This window comes from Delphinapterus leucas, chromosome 8 (assembly GCF_059928025.1).
Source record: "Delphinapterus leucas isolate spDelLeu-1000000601 "Yukka" chromosome 8, BTC_Dleu_Yukka2, whole genome shotgun sequence".
In the NCBI taxonomy this organism is placed as follows: domain Eukaryota; kingdom Metazoa; phylum Chordata; class Mammalia; order Artiodactyla; family Monodontidae; genus Delphinapterus; species Delphinapterus leucas.
The window spans coordinates 96,450,397-96,462,773 of NC_143136.1; the positions used below are offsets into that span (position 1 = coordinate 96,450,397).

The window sequence follows — 12,377 nt, forward strand, 5'->3', positions numbered from 1 at the left end:
ACGAGCCTCATCAGTTACTAGTTTGAGCGGGGGAGCGTGGCTTCTTGTTTTGTGTTCACTTTGTTCTATTTCTGTCAAAAATGACATGCTAAACTGAATATCTGATCACAAGAGTCACAAAAGAACGCTTCCGTCTAATGTTCTGATCAGTTCCCAGAGTGTCATTAGGCAAAAGAGAGGGCTAAGTTTGGGGAGGAAGGAAGGGATGTGGAAGACTTCACTTTCCTTTACCTGCTGTTATAATGAACAGCTCCCAGTGTGCCCTGGGATTGTGTTTTCTAATAGCATTTTCATTATTGAATGAGTCAAGTTCTTCAGGGCTCAGATCATATTCTCTGATGGTAAAGAGACTCCTGACGTTATCAGGCCCTGAATGATTAGGCAGTTTCCTGCCTTGAAAGGATTCAGGAAACCATTGTCTTTGAATATTCACTTGCAGAAGGATCTTCCTTTGTTAGGTAGGGAAACTGTCTCTGTGAGACATGGATGCAGATCCAATGACAACTTCCCCAGTCATCTGCTCTTTAGAAGGGGGTCTGTGACAGAGGTGGACCCCTGGGTACAGGGAGAAGATTTTGTTTCAGATTCTCACTAATCCAGCGCTTATGTGCTTTTGAACTGTTATTCTTCTCATGTGTTCTTTTTTAATGTCCTATTTTTCTAACTTTAAGTTAGTGCCCTTTTTAAACAAAACCTATGTTTTTTAATTCCCCTAGAGGAAATACTATAGGAAAAATTTATTAATTTAATGATACATACCTTAAAACACGGAACCTATTTTCAATTAAATACAATTCCTACATTTATATCTATATTACTTGAAATATACTGTTTGCATATGAATTTGGTTTATTTTTTCTGACTTGTGTAGGACTTAACTTTTTAAAAATAGTTCACTTAATGTACATTAGAATTTATTGCATCTCACTAAGTATAATTTTGGCCTAGACAGTTTTTAGTTATGATAGCTACTTGACTGGTATTTAGAGGAAGAAAGGATTTAATCTCAGGTCAGACAAAAGGAAAAAACAAAAAAGAACTAGAAGACGTTAATTAAGGTAAGTGTTTAACGATAGATTGAACCAATCAGCAATTGAAAAACAAAAACAAAAAACTCTACCCATGCCTGACCTGGGGAAAGGAATTGTGTTATTTTTAGTCACATCTGAGAAACAGATGACAGATTATTCTGTGTGCAGACTGGTGATGCAATCCCTCATACATCAGCTATCAAAATAATAAAACAAAGTAAAATGTCATTGGGCATTACACTACAATGGATGATGCTTCATAGTCTTTGATTTTCGGGAAAATAGAGAAGTTTGCTAAATGAGAATTTTTTTTAAAAGATATCATTAGGGAATAATGGTATATTCCTATCAGGTTCAAAATATTTCTCTGTTAGCAGATTCATAAAGGTTATGAAAGATGAGACAACTTAATTTTTTACCAAGGGTAGGGCTGGGTCCCTACAACTCTGTTCCAAGCTGTAGCTTGGAAATGAAATCGGTTTTAATTAATCATGAATTTGTGCCAGAAAAGTGTTCACCCTGTTACCGTGGGTCTAGGCTGTTTGAGATCCTGTTTTAACAACTTTCTTTCCACCCCCTCTTTTTTCTTTCTTTCTTTTTAAACTTGGAAGCCAAGAAGAATGGGTGGAAGGTGAATAAATGTTTTTCTTTTTGATCCAGCAACTTGTGCGTAGAACTTTTAATTATACAGAAGAGATAATTCAGCAAGATATGCACTGAGACAGAATTGTATTTTAATTTATTGATGACAAAGACAAGATTTTATTTGAGTTTTAACTGTTGGCCGATAATTAAGCCAGATGTTTATAAATGAATAAAATAAGGATTGAAATAAGAAAGACGTTCAATCTCTGTGCGAAGATAGGAAGAAAGTAGACTAATATTTAGGAAACAAGAGGCTAGTCCCTGCTGAGTGATGTTGAGCAAGTTATTACCATTATCGTTATTTTTCTTATTTATGGTAGATTTAGTAAATATCGTGGAAAATCTGTCATTCAAGAGGTTGTCTCTGTTTATATAAAATGAAATAAAGTATTAGAAATTGGCCTTCATCACTTATTATTTCAGAATTTGTGACTTCTTCACACCTATTTTTTTCACAGAAAGCTCTCCCCAGGTCAGAAATAATATTGTTGCTTTCTTGGGTTCAGCATCCAATAGGTTTTCACAAAGACAACTCTTAATTAGGCGTTAAGACTCCTCTTCATTTCAGATCATTTCCCTGAATGTAAATAAGTCCTAGTGGAAAAAGGATGCTGCTTTTACAGTCATGAAAATGGTTTAATCCTAATTCCCTGTCCGACTAACCGTGATCCCGTAAGTAAGCCATTCAACCTTTCTGGACCTTGGCTTTCTCCTCTACCACAGAGATATAATGATACTTTAAAAGTGCATTATAATGATTAATAGACATGAGAGGTCTTTGACAAGTTAAAGGTACTATTTAATTTTATTATCATGAATAACATAAGATACGTGAAAATACAGGGAACAGACTTTGCTTTCTTGGCTGGATGCACGAAGGGATGGCTTGAGTAAATGTATAGTCACAAATCATTCTCTGCGCACTCATAATCGGTGTCTACCATCTTCTCGAAATCCTGAATGGATCCTGGTGCCATCCCCTGTGAAGGCAGAATTTCCCCAGTTATAATCCAGGTTTGGATTGGCCCAGTTCATCCACAGTGTGTTTACTCTTCTGCTAAGTAGTGATGCGCCATATGAGTAGTTGGCATTCTGAACCACACTACATTGATTACTGTAAGGGTCTTGTCACTTCTGGGAATTCAGAGGCCTCCTAGAGCCCCTAATTTGTCTCGCTAGAAGCCCTAGTGAGAGAGAGATGCTGGGTCAGCCTGCTTACCCCGACAAATCTCCTAAACTAGGATTATATTGAGTCACTAAAATACATGCTTCAGGATGGGACTTGAAAAGACAGCCGACTCAGGTTCTGGGCATGAGAGCACTGTGTTCATTGTGTTTAGTTCGGGCAGCCTGCTCTCAGAGTTCTGGTCCATGAATCCTCACGGATGAGTCCCAAGGATAAGGCCATTCGAACATAGTTTGAACATACACAGTCAGTGCCTGTTACAGAGTAAGCACTTAATATTTTTTAAAATGAATTAACAAGGGATTCATATAATAATGTCTACTGAGTACCTACTTTATCTGTAATTGAGGGAAGTACATAAATATATGACATGATTCTATATCAAATATTGTCATTTACTTCAGAAGACAAAGCATGCATACATGAAATCTTTGAGTATTAAAGTGGAGAGTTTTTAAGTGATAGAATGAATGATTTAAAGTATAGGACTCAGGCTTCCCTGGTGGCGCAGTGGTTGAGAGTCCGCCTGCCGATACAGGGGACACGGGTTCATGCCCCGGTCCGGGAAGATCCCACATGCCGCGGAGCGGCTGCGCCCGTGAGCCATGGCCGCTGAGCCTGTGCGTCCGGAGCCTGTGCTCCGCAACAGGAGAGGCCACAACAGTGAGAGGCCCGCATACCGCAAAAAAAAAAAAAAAAAAAGTATAGGGCTGTAAGAATTCATAGAAGTAGGGGACTAATAAAGAAGTCTCTTAGGAAGTGAAACTTGAGGTGGATTTTGAAAGATGGATGGCCCATGAGAAGGTGAAAGGATGTTGGCATTCCAAGAAGTAGTAACAGCCTGGGACAATGTCTGGAAATGGAAATGGGTGTGTGTGTTTTACTCTTTACTTTTGGGTTTGGGGGAGGGGGTTGGGAAGGGGAAGGGTTTGAAGTGGGTATTTAAAATACGATTATAGCATACAATATATATTATAATATAACCTATAGAGTTACTCATAAATGTGCACTAAGATGTATTTGTAAAGATATTTCTTAATTCAAATAGCAAGCTTTTGTGAAGTAATTTAAATTCCATCAGCAAGGGAGTGGTTAAATAATTAATGGTGCCTTCACATCATGGAATGTTAGGAAGCAGTTGGAAAAAAGTAGATCTTTGTGTGCTGACATAGAAAGACCACCATGGAAAGACAGAACAGTGTATTAATGGTGAAAATGGATTCATGTAGGATTTGTCAACTTTGAAAACTGATTTTAAAAAGTCAAAGTGGTATTTCAGGAAACTTACTGGGGTGACACTGTGTCAAACTGAAAGTGAACAGGGATGTTGGGAAATGTTTGCATGTGTACAGACATAGTAAGCCAAGGATAGAGACCTGAGTGGTAAAGAGAGAGAGAAGCCAGAGCCATTTTGCAGAACGATCGCAAAGGACTTCATGACAGATTCTTAATATAGGTGATGAAGGAGAAAGAAGAGAAAAGAGATTTCCAGGTTTAAGTTTAGGGAATAATATACTAAAGAATGATTTCTACTAACTGGAACAGACCCATGTTAACAGGAAACATTTCTTAAATCATTTATTCATTTATCTATCTACCTGTCTATTTACTTATTTATTTTTGCTTGATTTTCAGGATGGAAGAAACAGTACGAAATCTACTGCAGAGTCAAGGACCTCCAGAACAGAAAAAAGAAGACACTGTTAATATCATGGTCTATCAGGTACACCACGTGTCTTGCTCTTGGCTGGATACTGGTTGGCTTGTTTTGCTTGGATTTCTCTAGCTCTGTCCTCCCTAACCTGGAGATAAATAAAAAAGGATTGTCCAGACCCCAGTGCTGGGAGCCACACCAGTCACCTCTGTTACCAGTCACCTCTGTTTGAGGAATACTGTACACATTCATTTACTCATTCATTTCTTGTACTTTGTGAAAGGAATTGTAGGTTTGGTTGTAGGAAGGTGCAAAAAATACGTTTATAGAGATGCAGAGAGACCTATAGAAGTATCGTGGTACTCTGTGGTCAAGGCTGTAAGAGAGGCATCTACAGCATTCTCTGGAACACAGGAGAGGCGCTGACTCTTCCTGCCCAGGGAAGGTAAAGAATACTTCCCAGAGATCTGACATTTAAGGTGGACCTGAGGGGTAGAGAACAAGAGAAAGAACGTTCCAGGCAGAGGGAAGCCTAGGTAAGGGGGCAGTGGTATGAACGTGCATGGCAGGCTCCTGGAGAGTAAGAAGCTCACAGACACTGCATCATGGCTGGTGAGATGACAAGTTTGATGGTGAGATGACAAGTTTGATGGTGAGATGACAAGTTTGATGGTGAGACTGAGGGGACATGGAAGAGCTGGCCAAGGTTATGCCTGCCTTCTCAGCTCATGGGTGTGGTCTTGCTCCTCAGGCCATGTGGAGTCTACAGAGGTCCAGAGAGAGTCAGTGGTCAATGCACTACCAAGTTGTCTTTTTTTCTTTTTTTAATTAATTAACTTCTTTGGTTGCACCACATGGCACATGGGATCTTAGTTCCCCGACCAGGGATCGAACCTGCGCCCCCTGTATTGGAAGTGCGGAGTCTTAACCACTGGACTGCCAGGGAAGTCCCAACAAGTGATCTTCTGATAGCCCTTATCCCACGGTGTTTTAACATTAGTGAAGTGACCAGGCTGGGAAGCAGGGCATCTAATCTGAGCATGACCCAAGTTGGCCATACAGATGAGAAGGCTCTGACAGCAGAAAGAGCCCAGGCACTCTATCTAGATCAATGTAGGACTTTCATTGAAGAGCACTGAAAGTCACAAATAGGCACCCAATGTCCACTGCACGACTATGCATAGGGGGCTTTCAAAACCTAAAGAAGGAAAGGAAGTGGGCCAAAGTTAAGGTGATCACTGGGCAGCCCTAGGTTTTGGCTAGCTAAAGAGCATGTGGGTGTGGGGAGGCAGTCCTAGGAATCCGGCTGGTAAAGATCATTTCACGCTAGCATCCCTGAATTCACGGGTTCTGGGCTCTGCAACCCCACTTGTGATGACAAAGATCGAGAGGAATCTGACAACAAAAGTCACAGTATCATATAAACTTAAGAAATCTAGATAGAATTAACCTTAAGAAGTCTATGTCCTAAATCGTTGACTCTTGAGACATCTACAGAACTACAGTATGACAGCGGGGGCAACTGTTCTTTATCTCCAGTGAAAGCAGTATAACGAGTTGACTTAAACCTCCTTGGAGGAGATAAAAGTTAGCTCCATAGCGACTTCGCTGGCTGTCCAGTGGTTAAGACTTCACCTTCCAATGCAGGGGGTGTGGGTTCAATCCCTGGTCGGGGAGCTAAGATCCCACAGGCCTCGTGTCCAAAAAACCAAAACATAAAACAGAAGCAATATTGTAACAAATTCAATACTTTAAAAATGGTCCACCTCAAAAAAAATCTTGAAAACAAAGTTAGCTCCATAACAACAGTAGAAAAACTCTCAAATCCATTTCTCAGGAAAAGGTTTAGATTCTTCTTGAGGTGGCCTTCACATAGGAAAGGCATGCCCGGCTTTTCCTGATGTGTGGTCGCCTACGGTAAGGATAAGTATTTAAGTCCTTCTAGCTCTGAATCTTTCCTAGGTATTACATTTGCTTTGGCAGAAAATTGATGTATAAGTAAAAACTCAGACTTGACTCTGCATTAAATGGTTCTGTTTAGCCTTAAAGAGTCATATGAACCTGAAATGTCAGTCTTCTGTCCCCACTCACAGGTAACACCAGGCTTTAATTAGAACTAAGTAATTCAGCATCCCTCCTGTGCTTTTTCCAGTCTCCTCATTGTGGCTCTGTTTCACCAAGTTCTTATTTTCTTTTCATCATTCTTTGCTAATCTCTTCACACACTTGTTAGCCAAAACCATGGTATACACTCTTATCATCAGAATTCGTTTTGTGAAACCGGAAGCCTCTTAGAAAACCAGAGAGACTTCTAAAAATGTGTTTTCCAACTATTTCCTCTTAATCACCCAGTCTATTAGATTTGGGGGATCAGCTCTTCTCTCTAGAGTGGAGACAGTTACTGATGTGAATTCATGCTACATGGAAGGGATTTTTCAGCCATTGCTCTCATTGGCCTCAGGCTCATTATCTGGAAAATTGGAGAGGGATTTGGGTTACATGAACCATAAAGCGTCATTTGTACACTCAACAGCTATTTATTGAGTTTTTATTGTGGACTAGGCACAACTTAGTGCTCTGGGGATTCAAGACATGAGAACAGAGAGAAGGGTGGCACTGAGTCCCAGGGAGGTCCCTGTCACCTCAGTCATCCTAGTATTCTAAATATGGCGAATAGTAGGAAAATCGGTTGTGCAAGGTGTATGTGGTGAAACCAGTGGAGTGCATAGTTAACACTCCCTGAAGCCGAATTCTTTGTTTTGGGTAAGAGCTGGGAGATTTATTACTTCATAATATGGAGGGTTATCAGCACACCTGACTCAGATTTTCCAACTATAAGATTTCTCTGACAGGAACCGGAGGCCCATGCAAAGCTGAGACCCACAGGAAAGCCGGAGTGGGTTTTATTTTCCATCATGGAAGTGTTTGTCCTGAGGCTTTTATCATCGAGTTAATAACAGTAGAGTAACAACTTTCTGAGTTCCAGGCCCGTGCTAATTGCCAAGCATGCATGTGAAGGGTGGTCGTAGTTTGTTCAAGGGGCGTGTTCCTGAAGACTTCTCAGAGTTGGTTACTTGTATCATTTAGAGCTTGTATAATTTCACCTGGACCAGCTCAAAGGTCAGTAGGTGTTTCTGTTCAGCAGCTGAGACAGACCCGCCCTGCGGCTGTCAGTGGTTTCACGGGCTTTGTTAACTGTGCACTTCTTGACTCTTTTTGTAATTTGGAGAGTTTGCATCATTTCAAGGTTTGGGCATGAAGTGACATTAATGCCATTTTTATGTGACTACAGTTTCCCATTTGTTTAGTTCAGAGTCCCATTGACTGTGACTAGACTGTAGCTCATTCGGTCCCCACAACTGTGCAGGAAGTACTGTCAGTATCCTCATGTTAGTGAGGATAGACGGGGACGTAGGCTCCCAGAGGTGACCTCTTGCCCAAAGGTGCAGCCTGGAAGTAGCTTAGAAGGGATTCGAACTGTAGTCAGTCTGACTCCATGGCCTCGACTCTTTATGCGGAGAATTTCTGGAGAGATGAGATGATGGTGCCCAAGTTATGTAGCTAGATATCATCTAAGTTGGGATTTGAACCTAGGCCTTTCCACTGGCTATTTAGAGCTCTCTCCATTCATTCATCCGTCCATTCATTTGCTCATTCATTCATTCAAATGACAGTTATTCATTTATTTTTGGACCTACGTATGTTAGATGCCTATTGCTGCTGTAACAAACTTAATGGCTTGAAACCACACAAATTTATTCTCTTATAATTGTGGAGGTCAAAAGTCTAAAATCACTGTACTGGCGGGGCTGCATTCTTCCTGGAGGCTTCAGGACAGAATTATTTCCTTGCCTTTTCTAGACCCTAGCATTCTTTGGCTTTTGGCCCTTTCCTCCATTCTCAAAATACATCACTTCAGACTCTGGTTCCATTCTCCTTTTTCGGAGTTTGACTCTCCTCCCTCCCTCTTATAAAGAGACTGTGATTATATTGGGCCCATCCCCATGATCCAGGATAATCTCCCCATCTCGAGATATTTCATTTAATCACATCTGCAAAGTCTCTGTGGCCACAGAAGGTAAGGTAACATATTCGCAGGTTTGGGGGATTCGGTAGGATGTGGACATCTAGGCGAGGGACATTCTTCTGTCTATCACACTAAGTAACGCATGAACCCAGCAGGCTGGCAGCACCTAGCCGATGCCAAGCTAAGTGCTGGAGATACAAAGAGGCCTTTTCCTGGAAAGCTCAGTTTATAGGATGCTGGAAATTGGGGAGGGAAGGCAGATAATTAATTGAATATATGCAACAATGTGATAGGAGCCCACAAAGCAGCTTGCACAAGTTCTGGGAACAGAAAGGAAGATGCCACCAAACCTACTGCACTGCTCTCTCCAGAGACTCTTCTCCTGCCTAGGACTTCCTTTCAACAGTCCTTTAACCTTTTCTTTTAGTCTCTGTTGTCATGGACTCAAGAGGCAGGCACCCCACAGCCTGCCTTTCTCAGAACATCTTATATCCCTGGTATTTTAATATAACCGTCATACTGTCACGACACATATGTTTGGTGCTTTACAGTTTTCAAAGTGCTTACACAAAATGGATCTCATTTGTTCATTTCAACAGCCTCTAAATTAGATATTAACCTGCTCGTTTTTAAGGATGAGTCTCAAAGAGGACTGTTTCAACTCTGGCAAATGCTAAGTGGTAGAACTAGAAATAAATCTCAGACTTCCCTAAGTGAGATACATAGAGTGAAACTGAGCAGTTATCAGTGGGATAATCGGATGGTGGAGCCTAACTTCCCAGCTCACAAAATCCTTGTCTCAAAATACAAAAATAAGTGAAAGGAAACTGAAATCAATTAATAAGCCATATAATGTTTGTGCCTGACATTTCTTCTATGAGAGAGACAAGCCCATGAGTAAGAGAAATATTGCCAATATACGGAGGGAAAGTGATATACGTAGCACCCAGGATAGATTCCTTTCATTATGGGAAAATAAAAGACCTCAAAGGATTGTCTGCAGAGGAGACTGAAAAAGGAGAACCGTCTTCCATTTCCCTCTTGCTCTGTTTCTTTCTCTAGCTCATTCTTCCTAGGTATTTGGGAGGTTCTTCTGTGTCATGTGATACATTCTTGAAGCCCAGGTTACCATTTCATTTAGTTGAGTAGTTAGGAAACATGTTAGAAAAAACATTCATGATTCGATATGAACGGGGGCAGTTCAGCGTAAATGAAATGGAGCAGCTAGCTGAGAGGACGATACGCCTTCAGCTTCATCTGTCAAAATATTTCAACACAGGCAACCAAAGATACAGAGAATCGTAACACTAATGACGGATTACCCATTAAAGTCCTCTTGTGTCTGTAGCTACCTTTTGTGCTGCTTTGCTGTAGCTGATAGATTTCCTCTTGTCTCTGCTTTTCTCTATGGAACATGAATTGAACCCATTAGCTTTATTTATTTAGCAAGAAAAAAGTGGACAGACAAATGGAAGCACTCACGAGGGGGAAAAAAACCTGCATGTGGTACAGCTTCTGCCACTAACGAGACTTTTGGCCTCAGACTGTCACTTAAACTCTCTGGCTTCCTCCTTTCTTTTGTATTTGTGATTGAAGAGGTTTTGGATTACTTTAGGGACCGCAAACACAAAAAACCTACAATTGCCAAATAATGTAAATGGTTAAAGTAGGCCAGGTATGAGAACAATTGTGTGTCCTCTGGGGGGTTACATTCTATTTTTCCACTTTTGATAAGGAAATCGGTACAGAGAGATGTGGTGTTTGCTTGTTTTTTGTTTGTTATTCAAAGGCAAAAGTCTTGCTTTTTAAAACCATGCGGTCGCAACCTGCACTTGGTTTAATTCCAAAGGGCAGTAGGGAGTGGTGGAGACTATGGCAGACTGACCGAAGAGCCTCTGTCCGGTCTGAAGGCAGCAGTCACGGCCCCACTGCAGCAGATCCAGATGACTCAGAATGCACACCGGTGTGGACGGACGGCCATACATTTCAAAAGAAGATGAAAGTTCAAGTTTTTATGAGCAGTTTCTTAGTCTGTAAATACTGCCTTATTTTTTTTTATACATGGATTAAATAAAACACGTGCTAGACTCAGGGCAACAACCGTCCGCACAGAAAGATGATTTCGAGTGGTTTTTTCTCGCTCTTAGAACTCTGGGATTTTGATGCTCCTTTGCAATCCCGTGAGGCCTGGTCTACACAAAATGCAGCATGGAGCACATCACCCTACCGCGCTGTGCCCCCCGTACCACCCCAGGCCCCGCTTCTGACGCGCGCTGAGCAGCTGCTATGTACTGGTCAGAGTCCAGTCCTTTCACAAGTGTGAGCTCACTGAATTTTCACAAGAACCATTTGAAATGTCTCCATTTTACAAAAGAGGAAACTGAGGTACAGAGCTGTTAGATTGCCTGCCCAGAGTCACACATCACCAGTGTTGGGTCCCTCAAGTGCCTTGGCACCCTTTAGGCAGGCAGAGTAGGTCTCCACAAAGATGGAGTGCAGGAACTTTGTCAGGAGGTGCAGTGTGTCATTGTCCGAGGAGAGGCACAGAGAGGTTGACATAGTACACAGCCCTGTTGTAACGGTGTCCACAATCAGCTCTCTTCACCCCTTTACTCTTCCCATCTTCGTGGAGAGCCCTGCCTGAGCTGTGTAGCTTCCGAACCCAGCTCCATCTCTTCTAATGATGCCCTAAGCTCAGTTATTGATCTCTTAGCCTATATTTAAAGCAGTACGGCCTGATACCCAAGTAATTTCTATTCCAAGTGATCTCATTGAAAATCAAAATGACTTTTTCCTTAAATAGTTCCTTAAAAGTAGTCTCAGATGTGATTAAGCGGTGATGCTTGGGGAAAGGGCACCTTTCTAGTCATCCTAAAATCTGCCACTCATCAAATATATATCCAGATTCCTTTATGTACACAGAAGACATGTGACGTAGGCTGGGGCCCTCCTCATTGAAGCCCAAGTCATGCCTAGCAGGGATATTACTTTATTTCATAAATTAGAGTTTCTTTAATTGAAGTATAGTTGGTTTACAATGTACACGTGTAGTACACAATGTAGTTTCGCGTGTACAGCAAAGTGAGTATATATATGTATATACGTGTATATATATACATATATATACGTGTATATATAACTTCTTTTTCAGATTCCTTTTCCTTATAGGTTATTACAAAATATTGAGTATAGTTCCCTGTGCTATACAGTAGCTCCTTGTTGGTTATCTATTTTTTATATAGTAGTGTGTATATGTTAATCCTAAACTCCTAATTTACCCCTCTCCTCCCCTTCCCTCTTTGGTAACCATAAGTTTTTTTTCTATGTCTATGGGTCTTTTTCTGTTTTGTATATAAGTTCATTTGTATCATTCGTTTTTAGATTCCACATATAAGTGATTTTATATGATATTTGTCTTTCTCTGACATACTTCACATAATCTCTAGATCCATCCATGTTGCTGCAAATGGCATTATTTCATTCTTTTTTATGACTCTGTAGTATTCCATTGTGTACATGTACCACATCTTCTTTAACCTTTATCCATTTATCTGTTGCTGGACATCTAGGTTGCTTCCATGTCTTGGCTATTGTAAATAGTGCTGCTGTGAACATTGGGGTGCATGTATCTTTTCAAATTATGGTTTTCAAATTATATACCCAGGAGTGGAATTAATGGATCATATGGTAGTTCTGTTTTTAGTTTAAGGAACCTCCATACTGTTCTCCATAGTGGCTGCACCAATTTACATTCCCACCAGCAGTGTAGGAGGGTTCCTTTTCCTCCACACCCTCTCCAGCGTTTATTATTTGTAGGTTTTTTGATGATGGCTGT

The 12,377-nt window shown here is 40.9% G+C and overlaps 1 protein-coding gene across 1 annotated transcript in view; it reads left to right on the forward strand.

Annotated features, from left to right (window-relative positions):
* NCKAP5 (NCK associated protein 5) overlaps positions 1-12,377 on the forward strand; it is an 870,988-nt gene that overhangs the window by 574,077 nt on the left and 284,534 nt on the right. The window contains exon 5 of the mRNA XM_022590669.3: positions 4,498-4,585. Within this exon, the coding sequence (XP_022446377.2) occupies positions 4,498-4,585 (88 nt within the window). The remainder of the gene's footprint in view (positions 1-4,497; positions 4,586-12,377) is intronic.